The following is a 21,496-nucleotide window of genomic DNA, read 5'->3' on the forward strand; positions in this document are numbered from 1 at the left end:
ACTCGAAAACAGCATTGTCGAATCATACGAACTTTGTAACGGTGGTCAAACACAAAAGTCAAATCACCAAAGATGCTAAGCTTGTTAGATATTCTGTCATTAGTTCTAGGTTATCTCCTATATTTGGCAAATTCGAGTTTATGATTATACAGATAGCAGATCAGCTCATAGATGACTGGGAGATATAGTTTAAATAAAAGGCCTCTTAACGGGACCAACATTTAAAAAAAATATGCATAACTACTCTCACACAGTTTGTTGATGTCACATTCTCTACCGAAGCTCTCGTATGGGCAGCAAGAACAAGACAGCACAGAGAAGCAGGGGAAATGTTATAGCAGTTTTGATATGCAAAGGCAAGAGACCTGCTTTGATTATGCAAACTATGAAGTACAGAATAAACTTAGCAATTTGAATGCGAAACAGGAGTCATTTTGGGTTTCAGTGGGATTGGGACTAGATAGGAAAATAGCCTAGGCTCTAGTAGAGGAGAAGATATCATTTTCCATTATGCCACTGAATTGTAAATGGACAGAGATGCCTATGTAGTGAATTGTGCATCGTTTCAAGCTTTAGTCGTATGTACGGTATACGCATATTCAGTGCATTCGGGAAGTATATGGACCCCTTCCCCTTCTCCACATTTTGTTACGTTGTAGCCTTATTCTAAAATGGATGAAATTATTATATATCCTCATCAATACCCCATAATGACAAAGCATAAACAGGTGTTTAGAAATTTTAGCAACTGTAGAAAAAAATGTATTCAGACCCTTTGCTATGAGACTCAAAATTGAACTCAAGTGCATCTTGTTTCCATTGATCATTCTTGAGATGTTTCAACAACTTGATTGGAGTCCACTTGTGGTAAATTCAATTGATTGGACATCACTTGGAAAGGCACACACCTGTCTATATAAAGGTCCCACAGTTGACAGTGCATGTCGGGGAAAAAACCAAGCCACAAGTTCAAAGGAATTGTCCTTAGAGCTCCATGACAGGATTGTGTCGAGGCACAGATCTGGGGAAGGGTACAAAAACATTTCTGCAGCATTGAAGGTCCCCTCCATTGTTCTTAAATGGAACAAGTTTAGAACCACCAAGATTGGCCGCCTGGCCAAACTGAGCAATCGGGGGAGAAGGGCCTTGGTCAGGGAGGTGACCAACAACCCGATTAGAGCTCTGTCAGAGCTCTAGAGTTCCTCTGTGGAGATGGAAGAACCTTCCAGAAGGAAAAGCATCTCTGTAGCACTCCACCAATCAAGCCTTTATGGTAGTGGCCAGATGAAAGCCATTCCTCAATAAAAGGCACATGTAAGCCCGCTTGGAGTTTGCCAAATGGAACCTAAAGGACTATGACAATGAGAAACAAGATTCTGTGGTCTGATGAAACCAAGATTAATCTCAGATATCTCAATTCTTATTAGGCAAAAATTTGCCAATGCCCTTCATGTGATCAGGTTCTTCTTCGGGCTTGTAATCTCAGCTCCGAAGTAAGGAGGGGGAAAACAATTTTAGAATAAGGCTGTAACGCAACGTGGAAAACGTCAAGTGGTCTGAAAACTTTAGGAATGCACTGTACATCATCCAATGAAATACTTACTTGCTGGTTCCTTCTCGACAATACAACAATTAGAAATAGTTAAAAAAATAATATGAACATAAAGTCAATGGCAGTAGAACAGAATACATCTTTTAGCAGATGTACAATACAGGAAGGCACAATTTATAGGCCTATCAAATGTGACTGTTTGAAGAGTCAATGACAGGTCAAAGAGGCACATCTTTTATCGGCTATACTGTAGGGGTTTCCTGTAGGGTTTATGAACTGCATTTGTGTTGCGTGTGCAGTACAGAAGTGTCAATTGTGCGTGTGCTTTTACTTTGTGTGAAGTAAATACTTTAGGCTAAAGGCTTCCATGCAACAACCTGATTAGATAATGTGGCAGAATATTTTTGTTTGCTAATCTGATGCTGCACATGTGCATTTTATGGAATTGCATTAGTGCCGACATTGGGGTAAAATGTTGTAATTTCACAGGTCTTGTCATAAACATTTTTCAGAAAATATAAAGAGTCTGCCCGGGACCCCAGTTACCCATGTTAATCCCTAATATGCACATTTTCATTCATATACAATGAAAACATGCCCTTCAAGGAGATGGTGCATAGACTTTTATTCCAGGTAAGGCTAGAGAGGGGTTATTACCTGGCGGTTCGTCCTACTCTGTGGATGTGTGTGTTGGCGTCCTCTGGACAGTGAAACTGCAGCACCCAGTTCACAGCAGGGAAGTCTGCAAAGTGGGGGGGACGTAACAATTACTCACCACCAGCTGTGAAGAAGCTGCTGCCTTGTATCAGAACAGTAAATATTTTTCATTTTAGGGGCAGCGTTTGAACTGTGACCAAAAATGGTATCTCTATCCCTACTGACTAAGAACATCGAGCCAGTCTGTAGACTAGACTGCTAAAGTGTTAGCATTACCTAGGCCTCTGGCTGCAATGTCTGTGGCGAAGAGCACAGCGTTCTTCTTCTTGATGAAGTCGTTGTAGACCTCCACCTTCTTCATCAGCTGTTGGTTCCCATGCAGGGCCAGGATGGGCATGCCCGGACCCAGCCGGCAGAAGACCCGCAACAGGTATTGTACCTATGGATGGCGAGAGAAAGAGAGACTTCATGTTTGCAGCTCAGACTACAACTAGACCATGAAGCTATAATAAGCCAAATGGAGGAGCGGTTACACGAACTAGCAGAGTCTCACCTCTTTGCAGCAGGCAAAGAAGACTATTACTTTCTTCTGCAGGTGGCTCCTGATGAAGGAGAAGAGCATGTTGACCTTCTTGGACAGCTCACACACCACGTAGTTCTGCTCCAGTGTGGCCGGTGTGCTACATGGACACACAAACATGACATTTTTAGATTGGCCACTTTCAGGTCATTTATGTTTGTCTTTGTCTTGTTGCTACAGAGGATAAAGAACTAAAGCGGTGTGTACCTTAACATTGAAAGCTGGGGCAGCATTTGATTGTGCAGCATACCTGGGTTTAAAAAAAAGCAACAATTTGAAATAATTGTAAAAACTTTAGTGATTTTACTAATTTTTTCAAATAGTAGGCTATTTGAAGCCATACCAGCTTCGCTCCTAACAGGTCTCAGGTAAAATGCAGTTTAAAACACTGACGTGCACTGCCTGAGGAGCCCTGACAAGGCTGACAGAATCCTTTCATCTCTTCCTCTGCTGCAGTAGCCTGACCTTCCTTAATACCATATAATAAATGAGCTTCAACATCGAGGACAAAGCCATTACAGCAGCATAAACACTAAACCAGCTTATCAGCAAAGGCTCATCGAAAAAGCTACAGAAGAGCATAAAGCAAGCGCTGTATGATCAAAGTGTAAGACTGGATTGAAGTTGCTAACATTCCGATAAAAAATTCTATGTTAGTGGGAAAGAAACCATACTATCAATCAGCACCTGGCTGCACAGTGACACGTCATTCTTTAGAAGGGCTAGGGACTTCACAGAGCATCCATGACAACACTCGTATTTGTTGAATGTACCGGACCACTTTTGCATTTCCTGTATTCATACCAAATACTGGATGTCAGTTTGTCCCGATATAGGCAATCAATGTAAGCACCCTGTAATCGCTGAGTATTAACATGCACATGATCTACTTGTAGCTCCGGAGACTCATTGAAATCCCTACTGAATTCAAACATTACCGTACACAAGTATTTTCAATTCAGACTGTTTTTCATTTGCTGAGTTTATAGAAATCCAAAGGACGTTAACCCCAACTGCCAGATTTCTAAAAGCCAAGACTAAGAGTATTTGACACAGGACTATAGTGGTGTTGTTGTGTTATATAATAGAGCTCCTACCTGAACTTGGCCTTCTCGTGCACCCAGACATACTCTGGGTCTTGGAGGCTGAGACGGGCCAGGTCTTTCAATGACTTGGTCTGTGTGGCTGAGAACAGCAGTGTCTGACGGGTCTTGGGGTGAAAAAAAAGTCCATAAACAACTTATAGCTCATACAACAGTAAAACTATTTTTATGGTGGCCTAGAAGCTCAGGTTTAACTATGTACCAAGCATGTGCAGATCGAAAGCGTGGAAGGCAGCTGTCTCGTCCATGTGCTGGAGCAGGCGTCCTGGCGTCCAGATGATGTTGTTAGTGCGGTGGATCTTCTCAGACTCATTCTTCAGGTCCTGCAAAAAAAACATACCACAGAGATAAAACTCTGGCAACTACAGCTGTACTTTACATACAGAATTTGATATTCTATGTCAGTCTATCCCTTAAAAACACCCACATCAGTAGAATTGCACTTTTTCGAGATGAAAGAATGGCCAGAACTTACCCAAAGTTGCACATTGATTAAAGTCGTTTTCATCAAAGTATGATATACAGAGCCTTCAGAAAGGATTCACACCCCTGGACTTTTCCCACATTTTGTTGCGTTACAGCCTGAATATAAAATTTATTAAATCGAGATTGTGTTTCTGTGTAGGCCAGTAACACAATACCCCATGTCGATGTGGAATTACAGTGGGGCAAAAAAAGTATTTTGTCAGCCACCAATTGTGCAAGTTCTCCCTCTTAAAAAGATGAGAGAGGCCTGTGATTTTCATCATAGGTACACTTCAACTATGACAGACAAAAAGGTTTAAAAAATCCAGAAAAACACATCGTAGGATTTTTTATGAATTGATTTGCAAATTATGGTGGAAAATACGTATTTGGTCAATAACAAATGTTTCTCAATACTTTGTTATATACCCTTTGTTGGCAATGACAGAGGTCAAACGTTTTCTGTAAGTCTTCACAAGGTTTTCACACACTGTTGCTGGTATTTTGGCCCATTCCTCCATGCAGATCTCCTCTAGAGCAGTGATGTTTTGGGGCTGTTGCTGGGCAACATGGACTTTCAACTCCCTCCAAAGATTTTCTATGGGGTTGAGATCTGGAAACTGGCTAGGCCACTCCAGGACCTTGAAATGCTTCTTACGAAGCCACTCCTTCGTTGCCCGGGCGGTGTGTTTGGGATCATTATCATGCTGAAAGACCCAGCCACATTTCATCTTCAATGCCCTTGCTGATGGAAGGAGGTTTTCACTCAAAATCTCATGATACATGGCCCCATTCATTCTTTCCTTTACACGAATCAGTCGTCCTGGTCCCTTTGCAGAACAACAGCCCCAAAGCATGATGTTTCCGCCCCCATGCTTCACAGTAGGTATGGTGTTCTTTGGATGCAACTCAGCATTCTTTGTCCTCCAAACACGACGGGTTAAGTTTTTACCAAAAAGTTATATTTTGGTTTCATCTGACCATATGACATTCTCCCAATCTTCTTCTGGATCATCCAAATGCTCTCTAGCAAACTTCAGATGGGCCTGGACATGTACTGGTTTAAGCAGGGGGACACGTCTGGCACTGCAGGATTTGAGTCCCTGGCGGCGTAGTGTGTTACTGATGGTAGGCTTTGTTACTTTGGTCCCAGCTCTCTGCAGGTCATTCACTAGGTCCCCCCGTGTGGTTCTGGGATTTTTGCTCACCGCTCTTGTGATCTTTTTGACCCCACCCCCACGGGGTGAGATCTTGCGTGGAGCCCCAGATCGAGGGAGATTATCAGTGGTCTTGTATGTCTTCCATTTCCTAATAATTGCTCCCACAGTTGATTTCTTCAAACCAATCTGCTTACCTATTGCAGATTCAGTCTTCCCAGCCTGGTGCAGGTCTACAATTTTGTTTCTGGTGCCCTTTGACGGCTCTTTGGTCTTGGCCATAGTGGAGTTTGGAGTGTGACTGTTTGAGGTTGTGGACAGGTGTCTTTTATACTGATAACAAGTTCAAACATTAATACACTCGTTACCATTAATACAGGTAACGAGTGGAGGACAGAGGAGCCTCTTAAAGAAGAAGTTACAGGTCTGTGAGAGCCAGAAATCTTGCTTGTTTGTAGGTGACCAAATACTTATTTTCCACCATAATTTGCAAATAAATCCATAAAAAATCCTACAATGTGATTTTCTGGATTTTTTTTTCTAATTTTGTCTGTCATAGTTGAAGTGTACGATGAAAATTACAGGCCTCTCTCATCTTTTTAAGTGGGAGTACTTGCACAAATGGTGGCTGACTAAATACTTTTTTGCCCCACTGTATGTTTTTAGAAAATGTTTCACTAATTAAAAATTGTAAAGCTGAAATGTCGTGAGCCAATAAGTAAATATTCAACCCCTTTGTTATGGCAAGCCTAAATAAATACAGGAGTAAAAATGTGCTTAACATGTCACATAAGTTGCATGGACTCCGTGTGTGCAATAATGTTTAACACGATTTTTGAATGAGTACCTGCTCTCTGTACCCCACACAATTACCTGTAAGGTCCCTCAATGAATTTCAAACAGATTCAATCACAAAGAACAGGGAGTTTTTCCCCAATGCCTCGCAAAGAAGGGCACCTATTGGTAGATGGATAAACATTTTTAAAAAGCAGACAATGAATATCCCTTTGAGCATGGTGAAGTTATTAATTTCACATAGGAAGGTGTATTAATTCACCTAGTCACTACAAAGGTAATGGTGTCCTTCCTAACTCGTTGCCGGAGAGGACGGAAACTGCTCAGGGATTTCCCTTTTTAATAGTATCTTGAATTTAACTAGGCAAGTCAGTTAAGAACAAATTATTTTTTATTTTATTTTATTTTACAATGACGGCCTACACCGGCCAAACCCTCCCCTAACCTGGTCAAGGGACTGTAGTGACAACTTGAGTACCGAGATACAGTGCCTTAGACCGCTGCGCCACTCAGAAGCCCAATGGGATGAGCAAAGTCATTGCAGGTCTCTACAGTGTGACCATTTAACTCACATATGAACCCAAATATTTTGCTGTGCAACCTGCAATTTTTATTTAGGCGCACCAGTGGTTGCATGTAGATGTGCTTGTTTTGAGATGAAGGCGAGAAGCTGCATGTAGCCACGTGTGCATATTTGTTCATATTCTTTGCTAGTGAGTTATTAGACCAGTTATAGCAAAATTCTAGTTAGCTATGAGGGAGTGGTTGATTCCTACAAAAGCACAAAATGTGTACATTTCTAGACATCTTTGAAAAGCAAGTCAGGTAAAGAGTTTATATTTTTATGTCTTAAAAGGGACAGTGCTGTATTTTGAGAGAGGTTTGAATAAGCTAAGTTGCCAATAGGCAGAGGGTAGCATAATTTGTCTGATTCTCTGTAATATGGCATTGTAATAATAATTACATTTATTTTGTAAAGTGGTTTCTTGAACCAAACACATCTTCAGTAACCTCCTTATCTGAAGGAAAAGTGGATAAACAAGTTAATGTCAAGGCCTGCATATTTTTTTCCAAAAGTCTCACGGAATGTAGGCCTACATTGAACACCACACATTGGCTGCTACTGTTGGCTGAATGATAGGACAGCTATTTCCATGTTAAATGTTACAGGATGCATTTTCTCCATTGATTGAGATGGTAAACCACTAATAGGGATACATTATGATCAAAATAGTCAGAGCCCTACTTGGCCACTGTTATAACAGTAACTTAAAGCGGGTACTGCCTCAGTGTTCACAATAAACGGGTGCCAGAAGTTTGGGTGCCAGAAGGTGTCAGCAGACCTGAAATTTGCTGTGCCGAAAAAAAACGAGGGAACATTGCTTTCAATTAGTTATCCATATTACCGGAACTTCATCTTATTCTAACTATTTCTATGTCAAATTGTAGCCGACAATCTATGGAAGATGCCAAAACGTATATAACAATAGATGGCGAAGTCAAAGATGGGTCAGACCCATCCAGGTAATCTACTCAAAATGGTGCCTGAATAAGGCACACAGCATCAAAGGACCCCACAGACCAGCAGTTCTCACTAACTGTCAGGCAGATGGTCTCTGAGCCAGTTGGTATCTGAAACCCATCAGACACCTGAACACTTGAACTGGACTGACCACCTGCTCTGATTCTCCTCACCTTAGCACACATGCAGTCAGCCATGCACACATATACTGAACAAAAATATAAAAACCCAACATGCAACATTTTTACTGATTTACAGTTCATATAAGGAGATGAGTTAATTGAAATAAAATTAGGCCCTAATCTACAGATTTTACATGACTGGGCAGGGGCGTGGCTCAGTGGGGATCCAGACAATCAATCAGAATGAGTTTTTCCCCACAAAATGACTTTATTACACACAGAAATACTGCTCAGTTTCATCAGCTGTCCGGCCTGCTGGTCTCAGACGATCCCGCAGGTGAAGAAGTCAGAGGTGGAGGTCCTAAGGTGGCATGGATACACACGGTCTGCAAGTTGTGAGGCCAGTTGGAAGTACTGCCAAATTCTCTAAAACGACGTTGGAGGCATATGGTAGAGAAATGAACATTAAAATTCTGAAACAGCAGCTCTGGTAGACATTCCTGCAGTCAGCATGCCAATTGTACAATCCCCAAAATGTAGACATCTGTGTCATTGTGTTGTGTGACAGAACTGCACATTTTAGAGTAGCCGTTTATTGTCCCCAGCAGTAGGTGCACCTGTGTAATGATCATGCTGTTTAATCAGCTTCTTGATATGCCAAGCCTGTCAGGAGAAATAAGCTTTTTGTGCACATGGGAAAATTCTGGGATATTTTATTTCAGCTCATGAAACATAGGATCAACACTTTACATGTTCCATTTATATTTTTGTTCAGTATATACATTTATGCTACACACACAATCACAACTGCTCCTACCAGACTCTTATTATACTGCTAAATTTATACACTTCCTCCCCAATACGTGTAAATATTGGCCTATAAATTGTGCCCTCCTGTACCATTCTTATGCTAAAATGTTTATTCTATTATACTGCCATTTACTTTATGTTGGTATTATCTTTCATTACTTCTTGTTGCATTGTCAAGAAGGAACCTGCAAATAAGCATTTTGTTGGACAAAGTATACCATGCGTACCCCGTACATACGACGAATAAAACTTGAAAAGGTTAGCAAGATACTGTAGCTAGCTAGACTGACGGTGGTCAGTGCCCTATTTGTTGACTTTTATTAACTCCATGTGGAAATTCCTTATATGTATAAGTAGCCTAAGTGTGTATTAGTAAGTAGCCTAAGTATATATAAGTAGCCTAGGTATAAGTAGCCTAAGTAACCTAAATGTCAAAATAGTGGCGGCAATTTCGTCTGGGGGGGGGCGGTCCTTTAACCTTGCCTAAATGAATCAATGATCGGTTGCAGAATCCAAAGGAATAACAGGGCACAAAACGTTTCCTTTCAAAACCAGCATGAAATTATCAACAAATACAGGTACTTGAAAGTAAATAGTGTACCTTTCTGCCAATGATGAGGCCGGCAGAGAACTCATGGTTCTTGCCCACTTTACGGAGCACCTCGAGGTCTGATAGGCCAGCTCTCGTGTGGGGGAGATGATGAGGGCCCCCAGGCCATCCATTGCTGTCCACTGCTGACGATAAACATTCCAATACCTGGAAATGAAACCAAGACGTGTGAACGGCAATGACAAGCCATCAATAGCCTGAAATAATGGATGCACATTGCATCTGCATTCATTTCATCGTGAATATCTCTCTGGTCACCCCCAAAACCAATTCTTTCTTTGACCGCCTCTCCTTCCAGTTCTCTGCTGCCAATGACTGGAACGAACTACAAAAATCTCTGAAACTGGAAACACTTATCTCCCTCACTAGCTTTCACCAGCTGTCAGAGCAGCTCACAGATTACAGCACCTGTACATAGCCCATCTATAATTTAGCCCAAACAAATACCTCTTTCCCTACTGTATTTATTTTATTTATTTATTTAGAATCCCATTATTTTTATTTCTACTTTGCACATTCTTCCACTGCAAATCTCCCATTCCAGTGTTTTACTTGCTATATTGTATTTACTTTGCCACCATGGCCTTTTTTGCCTTTACCTCCCTTATCTCACCTCATTTGCTCACATCGTATATAGACTTGTTTCTACTGTATTATTGACTGTATGTTTGTTTTACTCCATGTGTAACTCTGTGTTGTTGTATGTGTCGAACTGCTTTGCTTTATCTTGGCCAGGTCGCAATTGTAAATGACAACATGTTCTCAACTTGCCTACCTGGTTAAATAAAGGTGAAATCCTCTCAGCATCCTTGGCATTTATCTAGAAGACAAAAGTGTTCAAGTGTATCTACACTGCCCCAGAAGTAATGATATGATACAAATCATTGTCAACAGCAATCATTTAGCTATCGTTACGCAACCTAGGACTTCCTAAAATGACTTATGGGACAGGAGATTGCTTTGATAAGACTGATGTGATAGCTAGCTAGATATCTCATTTACAGTCCTAGGACATGTTCAGTTGCCAGACGTTCTCCAACATTGCAGGTAGACAAGCCATGAATAGAGCCGATGTGAGTCCTTATTCTTCATGAGGTGTTTGATCTACATAGCGTATTTCTATCTCAATTCTGCAGAATGCGGCCCTAGCCATCTACGCCAGCTAACGTTAGCTAGCTCGTCTCGCCCTACCTAGTAGGATAAAAACAAAAACGTTATATTTGTTGACCAGCCGTTGAATACCTTCTTTCTCCACCTGCCATTCAGGTTTCCTTTTCAGTATGTTCTCCTGTTTGACTCTTGTTTTTGTCTTATTGTATTTCTTCTTCCATCGCTCGAAGTTATTCACAGGATCAGCGGTATCGGTTGGGTTTTTCTTCCCCATCTTTTTCCTGGGGGACAGGTTTGGTCGGAGAATTCAATGTTTGAAAAATAAATGTTTGGTAATTCAGCCATAGGTATAAAAACGCTGAAGCAGACACGCATGTAGACGCATAAATATGACGTAAATGAAACAGCAAGAGGGATATGGGAGATGTAGTTCATTAGTCAGATTCATTGCAAAACGTTCAGTCTGTTGCAAAGCTTTTTGCAACGAAAACCGTTTACTCCAAACGGAAAAAGTGTTGCATCTCTTCGTCCATCTATGGACCCAGCACTTAATGGAGCAGCTGACCAATTATGCAAGACTTCAGTTTTGGGTTAACCAAAATTAAGTTGTCTTGAACGCACCATATGGATCATGCTTGAAGAGAGGTGTATAAATGTCCCATCTGAACTTTTCAGATCAGCTCTTTTGCCAATAATTAGACAAAATATCATAGTTGGGCTGCCTGTGTAAACACAACCATAGTGCTCATTCAGAAAGCAGTTTCAGATACAAATTATTGTATTCAAGCTGCAATATATATATTTTTGGGCAAGTTGATCAAGTAATTGATCTGTTATTCTCATTGAAAGCAAGTCTAAGAAGCTGTTGGTAGATCTGTTCTGAGTGCTATTTTTATGTTTCCCATTTTTAAGATTCATTTTTTGTATCTTTTACTTTTGGTTTTGTACACCAGCTGAAAATATAATATTTTTGCTTATTGAAAATATATCAAATCAAAACACATTTTGTCACATGAGCCAAATACAAGAGTGAAACGCTTACTTAGAAGCCCTTAACCAACAATGCAGTTAAGAAATAATACCTTAAAAAATATTAATTGAAACAAATAATTAAAGAGCAGCAGTAAATAACAATAGCGAGGCTATATACTGGGGATACCGGTACAGAGTCAATGCTCGGAGGTAATATGTACATGTAGGTAATTAAAGTGACTATGCATAGATAAACAGAGTAACACAAGTGTAAAAGAGGGGTGGGTAATGCAAATAGTCTGGGTAGCAAATTTGATTAAATGTTCAGGAGTCTTATGGCTTGGGGGTAAAAATCTATTTAGAAGCCTCTTGGACCTAGACTTGGCGGTCCGGTACCACTTATCGTGCGGTAGCAGAAAGAACAGTCTATGACCAGGGTGGCTGGAGTCTTTGACAATTTTTAGGGCCTTCCTCTGACACCGCCTGGTATAGAGGTCCTGGATGGCAGGAAGCTTGGCCCCGGTGATGTACTGGGCAGTACGCACTACCCTCTGTAGTGCCTTGCGGTCAGAGGCCAAGCAGTGATGCAACCAGTCAGGATGTTCTCGATGGTGCAGCTGTAGAACCTTTTGAGGATCTGAGGACCCATGCCAAATCATTTGTCACCTGAGGGGGAATAGGTTTTGTTGTGCCCTCTTCACAACTGTCTTGGTGTCCTTGGACCATGTTAGTTTGTTGGTGATGTGGACACCAAGGAACTTTAAGCTCTCGACCTGCTCCACTACAGCCCCATCAATGAGAATGTCCTCCTTCCTCCTTTTCCTGTAGTCCACAATCATCTCCTTTGTCTTGATCACATTGAGGGAGAGGTTGTTGTCCTGGCACCACACGGCCAGGTCTCTGACCTCCCTATAGGCTGTCTTGTCATTGTCGGTGATCAGGCCTACCACTGTTGTGACATTGACAAACTTAATGATGGTATTGGAGTCGTGCCTGGCCGTGCAGTCATGAGTGAACAGGGAGTACAGGGTGGGACAGAACACGCACCCGAGGGGCCTCCGTGTTGAGGATCAGCGTGGCGGATGTTGTTACCTACCCTCACTGCCTGGAAGTCCAGGATCCAGTAGCAGAGGGAGGTGTTTAGTCCCAGGGCCTGTAGTCAATAAATAGCATTCTCACATAGGTGTTCCTTTTGTCCAGGTGTGAAATGGCAGTGTGGAGTGCAATAGAGATTGCATCATCTGTGGATCTGTTATGGTGGTATGCAAATTAGAGTGGGTCTAGGGTTTCTGGGATAACGGTGTTGATATATTTCACAGCGGGTAAGATGGTACAATGATTCTTTACAGTATACTTGATATTTTTGTCTCAAACTGAAATTAGGTAAACTATTAGAATTTTAGCAACCAGGAATGGCATTGATTTCTGCATATTGCACCTTAAAATATTTTGGGAAAAAAGCTGGACACAACATTGTATTTGAAATCCTGTTTTATGATATACAATGGCATATATTGCATTTAAATTCACAACTAAGCTTAAACAAAGACATTAATGAACACTGTTTTCCACAGCAGTGAAGGAAAGTGGTACAGCTTATTGGGGTCGTTTGTTGGAAGCAAGAGAGCAAAGGAGATTCTATTTGATTTTGGTGAGAGCCACCGCCCGCCTCTCAGTGTTCTGGAACAAAGCTCGGATTAGGCTCTTCATATCGGAACTAGAGAACTCCAGCGCCAGTGGCCCTTTCCCCTCCGCCCACCTTCAGACAGGAAACAAGGACAAATCAACCAATAAGAGGACTCAGTGGTATACCAATCAAACATACACACAAGTAATACAAATAAGAAACAGTTAATTATATGGATTAGCCGTGTGTACACTTTTGGAATTGTGGTTGTCATAATTTTTTGTTATGAAAATTAATAACTTTAATGATGATTTGACAAGCTGAGAAGTTCCTTTTTGTACCTGTCAACTATCTCCTGCAGGTTAGCTTGCAGCACTATGACCAGCTCCTTGAAGGTGATCCACTTCTTCACGTAAACGGGTACCTCCTCCTGGTACTTCTTGTTCTTGTTCTCCTCAGGCAGTGGAATGAACACTGGGGGTCCTTCCTCAATAATGGTCTGACAGAGGATTTGTAGGTGCTCCCCATCTTCAGTGGAGATATCCTAAAGAGCCAAATAGGATAGAAACCATGGGATGAGCAAGCCCACTCATTCAACCAAGATTAACTATATTTTCCCCCTGTAAAATCATTGCAGAAACACAAGCTACATTGTCAAATAAGAGCCTGCCCTCACCTCCAACATCATGATTTTGGCAATCAGCTCTGAGATGGCAGTGTTGAGGAGAATCCCCATGGCTTTACAGTATATGTTGACTGGCAGAACGTCTTGCCAGACGGTGCCCAGCCTTTTCAGCTGATGGATGACCTGCAAATGAATCAATCAATTTTCAGTAATGGAACAGTGACCCCATCCTATAAGAATTGTTAGTGCATTTGATACAAGCCAAGCATTGCTAACTTTTGATCTGAATCTTAAAGGGATATTTTAGCCAACATTGATATTTTTGTCAAATTGCTCTTACCTTGGGTTGTGTCTGTAGGCCCGTAGTGACAGCATCCACAATAATCTTTTGTTTACTTTTGCCACAGCCAGGAGTTAGCATAATTAGCATTGTCCGAAAAATGAATGGCATCCTACTATGCTAATCATGCTTACTTAAAAATTTTCGTTGAACTATGCCTTTAACTGATGCTTAACTGACCATTTTAGAATGTCTGGCTGATAGTTGCCCTTTGAAACAACTTATTTTAAAATACTGGAGATATAATTCCATAATTGTGGCTAGTTATCATACACACAATTGTAGATCTCTTCCAGTGATATTGGCGGTTTACTTGAACACTGACCTGCCTAACGGCCTTGCTGGCTGCAGAGTAGTTATCCTCGTCATCCAGGTTGGAGAAGTTGCGTGCGGTGGAGAGACGCTCCAGCATCTCTGCTCTCTGGACGTTCAGATGGGCCAGGAAGCAATGAGCGCCTGGGGAATATTGCTAGTCAGAGCTAGAAGTGTACATTCGCTTTTCATCTACTTTGGCGTTGAGATGTTGCTAGAACATGATTGACTCATATCTCCCTGGTCTCATTATCCTTTTTGGAAAAAAACAAAAGCAGCTCAACCTCCACAAAAGCCCATCAAGTGTGCACAAAAGCCATGCTAACGCTGGGCGAGCCATGGGACACGCTCCTTTCCTTACCCAGTTTCCTGAAGCCGGGCACCAGGTCCACAAAGGTGGCAGCACCCTCACTGAGGGGGTCAGGCAGGTGTGGACTGAACTGGTGGCCCAGGGTGAGCAGGTGGTGGGCGATGTACATGCAGTTGTTGTGCTGGATGGCCGCCAGATGTGGGAACTTGAGCAGGTTCTCTCTGGAGAGCAAAGAGAGAGAGAAGTCAGTGAGACAGAGAGGAGGAAATGCTCATTCTGAAATTGATTATACATAAACAGCATTAAAAATAAAAGAAGAAAACTGAATATACTCACTTATGGTATGTAGGCACAACATCATAGAATAGCTGGAATATATTCCTCACTGTGAAGAACAGTTGGGTAGCACTTTGAGGGACAAAAATTAGAGAAGGAAAAAAATTGTAATTTTTGCAACACTAACAACTTTAGTGAAACACTGGGCTAAAGCTGAAGAGTTAATATCATGTCATCATGTGCAGTGACAGTGGGTAACATGGTGCTGCTTAACATGAGAGCGTACCATTGGCTGGAGTTTCCCACAGCCTCGGACAGCGTGTGCAAGGCCAGCTCCATCAGCTGCTGCACCGACTCACTGATGCGACACACAGGCAGGCACAGCGTCCGCGCACCCAGCTGCTTCTCGTTATCCAACCTGGGCGCCTCAAGCTTCTTGGCCCCCTGTTTGCCCTTGATGTCTCCAGAGCCAGGGTTGGGCAGCATGGGGACGGAAAGCTTAGAATCTTGGGTGATCTGTTGGCAGGAAATTATGTTAGAAGTACATTCGAGTATAACCTCTGTGCATTTACCTGCAGTGCAAGTTTGAAAGCAGTCCACCTGTCCCAGCTGCATTTATTTTCTTCTCTGGGTATCTGTATGTTCTGATGTTGCCGTGGCAATCAAACCACATACTGTACATCAGGTGTCAACTGCGTGGCTATTGTCAGTGTACTTAATAATTAGAAACCACACAGATAAGACCATGGATAGACTGCAGGAGAACATAACACACTTTGACGGTGTTGTGCATCTCGGAGGTCATCAGCTTGCGTGCCGCCACGATCACATCTTTACATTTCTTGCTGGCAAAGTGGCAGTTGACGTCCTGGGCATACTTGAGCAGCTCGGTGGAGTCTCCTCGGAGGTACTGCATCTCCTTCAAGGACTTCTCAAACTCCTCCGTCTCTTTGATCACCTATGGGTGAGAACATATATGGTGGTATTAATGAACGACAGAATAAAACATCCTTGTTCTCTATCAAGTCACTTGTTCCAAAAATATAGGGATTTGTATCTCTTTGATAAAACAGACTGTATTGCCTTTAAAATGAATTGTTTGTGCATATTGAGTGTATAGAGGTGTATTTGGAGTACTTGGTTAGCCTTTGATACATACTGCACTGTACTGTTCAAGCTGGCAGCTATTGGTTGGGATGGAGTACAGGAGGCACTCATGGATGATGCAATGAGACATATCCTGCCATACCAGGTCTCCGAGTATCACAGACACTTTTCTCTCACCAACTGATACGTCTGCAAAGCAAAAGATACATGTCGTTATAGGGCCAATGGTACTGCTCTAAAATGGTGGCTGGCATTGCAACTGGTTTCCTATTTTCTATGACTAAAGGATCTCAACCAGCGCTAAATGACCAACAATTAGGACTATTTGCAAGGGTGCCTACCTAGCAGGTGTGTGTGTAAGGTCTTGAGTACCATCAGGACTTTGGTGTAGACCTGTGAGGGGCTGGAGTGCTCCTCGGGGGTCTCGGCAAACTGGAGAGATATCAGGGTGCCCTCATCTTGCTGCTCCGACACCTCCACGTTCAGAGAGGGGTACGTGATTAGGGGCTTCAGCAGGTACTTCAGCAGCACCTGGCCTAGAGCGGGAGAGCCTGGCTGTCTCATGATGGACTAACAGGGTGCTATGGAAGCAGCCTCACAGTGTATGTACAGAACAGAGAGGCATTCCAGATTATTAAAACTCAATAGTCAGACTAATACAAACGGAGAATGATCTGTATTCAAATAATTTGATTCCGTCAGCTTTACAGTAAGAAAAACATTGACTGACTGATTGACTGGACACTGGGTCTTACTGAAGAGTTTGATCTTGTGTTGTAGTTCCCCCTGGATGGTCAGGGCCTGGAGGACACAGGAAAGCAGAGGCGGAGGGCTCTGCCCTGGCTCCTTGGTCCCGCCCAGGGTCAGCTGGAGCTCCGTCTTCAGGAATGACTTCATCTCTGTCGGCTCTGAGAGGATGGATGGACACACAGAACCAGTGTCTTTGGTGGCATGAATGAAGTGCAATTTACCGCCTTTAAAATAAAAACGTACAAAATACATTTTAGATAACATCATTTATATCGGAGGATTCCATGTTGTACCCTTTGGAGTGCAGCTGACACACCTCAGGCAACCTACTTATCCTCAATACAATTGCCCTAAAATGGCTACTTTCTACTTACTAAAACTTCATGGTCAAGAAATTGAGGCATGTCATTATGAGGCCAAGCATCAGCCCAGGGTCTTCCCTAATCTAGATGATTCCTGGTACCCTTTTTACCTTTGGAAGGAGGCAGTTTCCAGACGGTCATTCTCTTCCACTCGTCCCCCAGATGGTAGATGAGGTTCTCTCTCTGGACAGTGAGCTCTGAGCTGAGTGCTCTCAGCAGGGGCAGGTCAGAGCCTTTCCACGCCTTCAGAGAGTCTGCACTGTGCCGGGCCTTTTCTAACTGTTTGGCCGCAATTACATACTTCTTCTCCAGTAGGGCTTTGTGAAACTCCTCCATTGCAATGTGAAACTAAATTGAACAACAGAAACATTAACAAGATAGAAAATGTATGACATGTAAAAATGCATTGACATTTACATTTGTGCATTATGATAAATAACACCATTCAGTTTAACAGGGCTGAATACTGCACTGTGTAGATATCAGTGGGGAACAGGTTAGGGCTACAGTGGGGAGTAGCCCATAACATATAGCCAACTTGCGAGATATTTGCTAACCCGTACCTGTGCCTGTTTGGAGATGCTTTTCCCAAGTCAAAGAGTACCATCCGTAGTCGGTGGATGATACTGATAAAGAAATCGTTGTTTGCGTTGCCCACAAAATAATTACATCCAATTGTTAACGTGTGCGTGCAAACAATTGGATTTGCATCTAACAATTGGATTTAATTCATTCCTGGGCAATGCAAACAATGATTTCCTCATCCAAGCCATCCACGGATATACTCTCCGATGTGGGAAAAGCGTTGCCAAACAAATACACTACATGAACACCTGGACACCTGATTGTCAAACATCTCACTCCAGCATCATGGGCATTAATACCTCCACTCTTCTGGGAAGGCTTTCCACTAGATGTTGGAACATGGCTGCAGGGACTTGCTTCCATTCAGCCACAAGAGCATTAGGGAGGTCAGTCACTGATGTTAGGCGATTAGGCCTGGCTTAAAGTCAGCATTTCAATTAATCCCAAAGGTGTTCGATGGGGTTGAGGTCAGGGCTCTGTGCAGACCATTATTCTTCCTCCACCAAACTTTACAGTGGGCACTATATGCTTTTGGACAGGTAGCGACTCCTGGCATCCGTCAAACCCAGATTCGTCCGTCGGTCTGCCAGATGGTGAAGTGTGATTCATCACTCCAGAGGACATGTTTCCACTGCTCCGGAGTCCAATGGTGGCGAGCTTTACACCACTTCAGCCGACGCTTGGCATTGCGCATGGTGATCTTAGGCTTGTGTGCGGCTGCTTGGCCATGGAAACCAATTACATGAAGTTCCCAATGAACAGTTCTTGTGCTGACATTGCTTCCAGATGCAGTTTGGAACTCGGTATTGAATGTTGTAGTGAGTGTTGTAACCGAGTACAGACTTTTACGCGGTACGCGCTTCATAACTTGGTGGTCATGTTCTGTGAGCTTGTGTGGCCTACCACTTCGCGTCTGAGCCGTTGTTTCTCCTAACTGTTTCCACTTCACAATAACAGCACTTACAGTTGACTGGGGCAGCTCTAGAAGTGCAGAAATTTGACAAACTGACTTGATGGAAAGGTGGCATCCTATGACAGTGCTACGTTGAAAGTCACTGAGCTCTTCAGTAAGGCCGATGTTTGTCTATGGAGGTTGCATGACTGTGTGCTCGATTTTACACACCTGTGAGCAACGGTGTGGCTGAAATAGCTGAATACACTAATTTGAAGGGGTGTTCACATACTTTTGTGTATATATAGTGTATCTTGCATGCCTCTCCAATGGTATGCCCCAAGACAGAATTTAACTGAAATTAACTGTACATGACTGTGAGCCTGTAGGGCTACAGCGGGGAGCTACTTAGGCTACCTCTTCTAGGTGCCTGAGCATGGCAATGACAGTAGTGTTTCTCTCCAGCTGCTGCTTTAGCTTGGCATATTCCGTCACGGCTGTATGTAGATTCTGCTGCACCTGTAAACACACATACTTATTTTTAATAGTATGTCTCTGCCAACTGTGTCAGTTCGGTAACACCTCCCAAAAACACAAGGAGATGCCAATGACTCATGAACAGGTTCATGACGCTTACCTCTGTCTCAATGCAGCTTTTGAGGACATCAATTTCTTTAGAAACCTCTTCAGCCTGTCCCATGAGTACCTCTGCCCCCTGCATGCTGGGTAGAAACTCATTGTATCTCTTGTTGATCATGTCACATACCTCTTCCTATGGGGAGATAGAGAGAAACACAGATAGTGAGATTGAGGGAAATAATCAGAGGGAAATAATCAAAGTGTAAGGCAATGATGAAAAGAGTCTGAAAGCTATACCACATTGCATAAATACCCCTGATAAAAAAGCAAGCTATATTATTTTTCAATGTGGGCAGAGTAGTAAGACAACCATGAAACATCATTCAACACTGAACAGCTGTTTCTGTGTGGAATGTCCACGAGTAACCTAACTACCATGCTTCTTACTAAGCCAACTTGTTCAGAACACGTTGCTCAATAACCTTGTCAAGAAGCTAGGTTGCTACAGCTACTTTGGCATGATCCTTGGCCTGTAGTCAGCTTGCTAAGCTGCCAGACAAGGCTGTGGCATTGGCACCAAGCTAACATTAGATAGCAAGCAATTGGCTAACAGCGACTTCTTGTGGCTAGAAAGCTAACGTTAGATTTACAGCTAATATTTATACCAAACAAAAAAATAAACACAACATGCAACAATTTGACAGAGTTACAGTTAATTTAAGGAAATCAGTCCATTTAAATCAAGTCATTAGACCCTAAAATATGGATTTCAACACTGGGCAGGGGTGCAGCCATGGGTAGGCCTTTGAGGGTATAGGCCCACCCACTGGGGAGCAAGGCCCTGCCAATCGGAATTAGATTTTCCCCACAAAAGGGCATTATTACAGCCTCACGAGTGGTGCAGCAGTCTAAGGCACTGCATCGCGTCACTACAGCCCTGGGTTAGATCCCAGGCTGGGTCACAGCCGGCCGTGACCGGGAGACCAATGAGGGCACGCACAATAGGCCCAGCGTTGTATGGGTTAGGAGAGGGTTTGGCCGGCCGGGATTCCCTTGTCCCATCGCGCTCTAGCAACTCCTTGTGGAGGGCTGGGCGCCTACGGACAGTGTTTCCTCCAACACATTGGTGCGTCTGGCTTCCAGGTAAAGCGAGCAGTGAGTCAAGAAGCAGTGTGGCTTGGCAGGGTCGTGTTTCGGGGGATGCATGCCTCTCAACCTTAAGTGAGTCTGTAGGGGAGTTGCAGCGATGGGTCAAGAATAACTACCAATTGGATATTACCAAATTGGGGGGGGAGGAGAAAGGTCTTTATTACAGACAGAATTACTCATTTTCATCAGCTGTCCTGGTGGCTGGTGTCAGACGATCCTGCAGGTGAAGCAGCCGGATGTGGGGTTCCTGAGCTGGCTTGGTTACACGTGGTCTGCAGTTGTGGGGCAGGGTGGACGTACTGCCAAAATCCCTAAAACAACGTTGGAGGTGGCTTATGGTAGAGAAATTAACATTAAAACAGCTCTGGTGGATATTCTTGCAGTCAGCATGCCAATTGCCCACTCCCTCTGTGGCATTGTTTTGTGACAAAACTGCATATTTTAGAGAGGCCTTTTATTGTCTGGGCAGCACAAGGTGCACCTGTGTAATGAGCATTCTGTTGAATCAGCTTCTTGATACACACCTGTCAGGTGGATGGATTATCTTGGCAAAGCACAAATGCTCACGAACAGGGATGTAACCACATTTGTGCACTCAATTGGAGATAAAGATTTTTGTGCGTATGTAAAAAATCGGGGATCTTTTATTTCAGCTCCTGAGACCAACACTTTTACATGTTGCGTTTATATTTTTGTTCTGTGTAGCTAGCTAGCAAATCGTATCATAATCGGGGTAATGTTCGCTAGCTAATTTAGCTAGTTAGTCCAGTCATCCTCGGGGTTTCTGTTCGCAAGCTAGTTAGATTGGGCTAGCCAGCCTAGCAAGACGGGTTCGAACGATAAACCCAAGATTTTGTTCGCTTTGTGATAAGTTAGCCCAATTGTTTTGTTTATTTCGCGGGCTAGTTAACGTGAGCTAGCTAAACTCGCCTGTTTACCTTAGTTTCCTCTACTTTCCGTGATAGCTTGCTAATTTTAGCAGCGAGGTCTTCTTTTTCAAGTTTACCAGAACTGGCAAGGACTTCTGTCACGAAAGACGCCATGTTTGATTTGGAGAACATCTGACTAGCTAGCTAGCAGCACCGAAACCCTTCAGGCACTGTGCAGGCTGAAGAAGCCAACTCACA

General features: G+C 43.0%; 1 protein-coding gene and 1 pseudogene across 4 annotated transcripts; both read right to left on the bottom strand.

Annotated features, from left to right (window-relative positions):
* The window catches only part of LOC112229099, a 123,668-nt pseudogene extending 112,680 nt beyond the window's left edge, over positions 1-10,988 (bottom strand).
* A 1,940-nt stretch (positions 10,989-12,928) lies between these two features.
* Positions 12,929-21,481, bottom strand: LOC112228470 (centromere/kinetochore protein zw10 homolog). Of its 4 annotated transcripts, none has more exons than XM_024393824.2 (15): positions 21,308-21,481; positions 19,279-19,413; positions 19,059-19,160; positions 17,275-17,512; positions 16,808-17,026; positions 16,394-16,588; positions 16,105-16,241; positions 15,721-15,903; positions 15,232-15,461; positions 15,006-15,077; positions 14,721-14,890; positions 14,373-14,503; positions 13,759-13,890; positions 13,424-13,626; positions 12,929-13,214 (listed from the first exon to the last, which is right to left on the bottom strand). In XM_024393824.2, exons 1-15 carry the CDS (start codon positions 21,428-21,430, stop codon positions 13,094-13,096), a joined length of 2,391 nt encoding a protein of 796 aa, XP_024249592.1. In that variant the 5' UTR covers positions 21,431-21,481; the 3' UTR covers positions 12,929-13,093. The 4 variants fall into 4 exon arrangements, with proteins under 4 accessions (XP_024249592.1, XP_024249593.1, XP_024249594.1 ...); XM_024393825.2 differs by having other exon boundaries at positions 16,808-16,960; positions 21,308-21,480; XM_024393826.2 differs by lacking the exon at positions 21,308-21,481 and adding an exon at positions 20,546-20,672.
* Between the last annotated feature and the right edge of the window lie 15 nt (positions 21,482-21,496).

The sequence above is a fragment of the Oncorhynchus tshawytscha genome, linkage group LG30 (genome assembly GCF_018296145.1).
Source record: "Oncorhynchus tshawytscha isolate Ot180627B linkage group LG30, Otsh_v2.0, whole genome shotgun sequence".
Classification (NCBI taxonomy): Eukaryota; Metazoa; Chordata; class Actinopteri; order Salmoniformes; family Salmonidae; genus Oncorhynchus; species Oncorhynchus tshawytscha.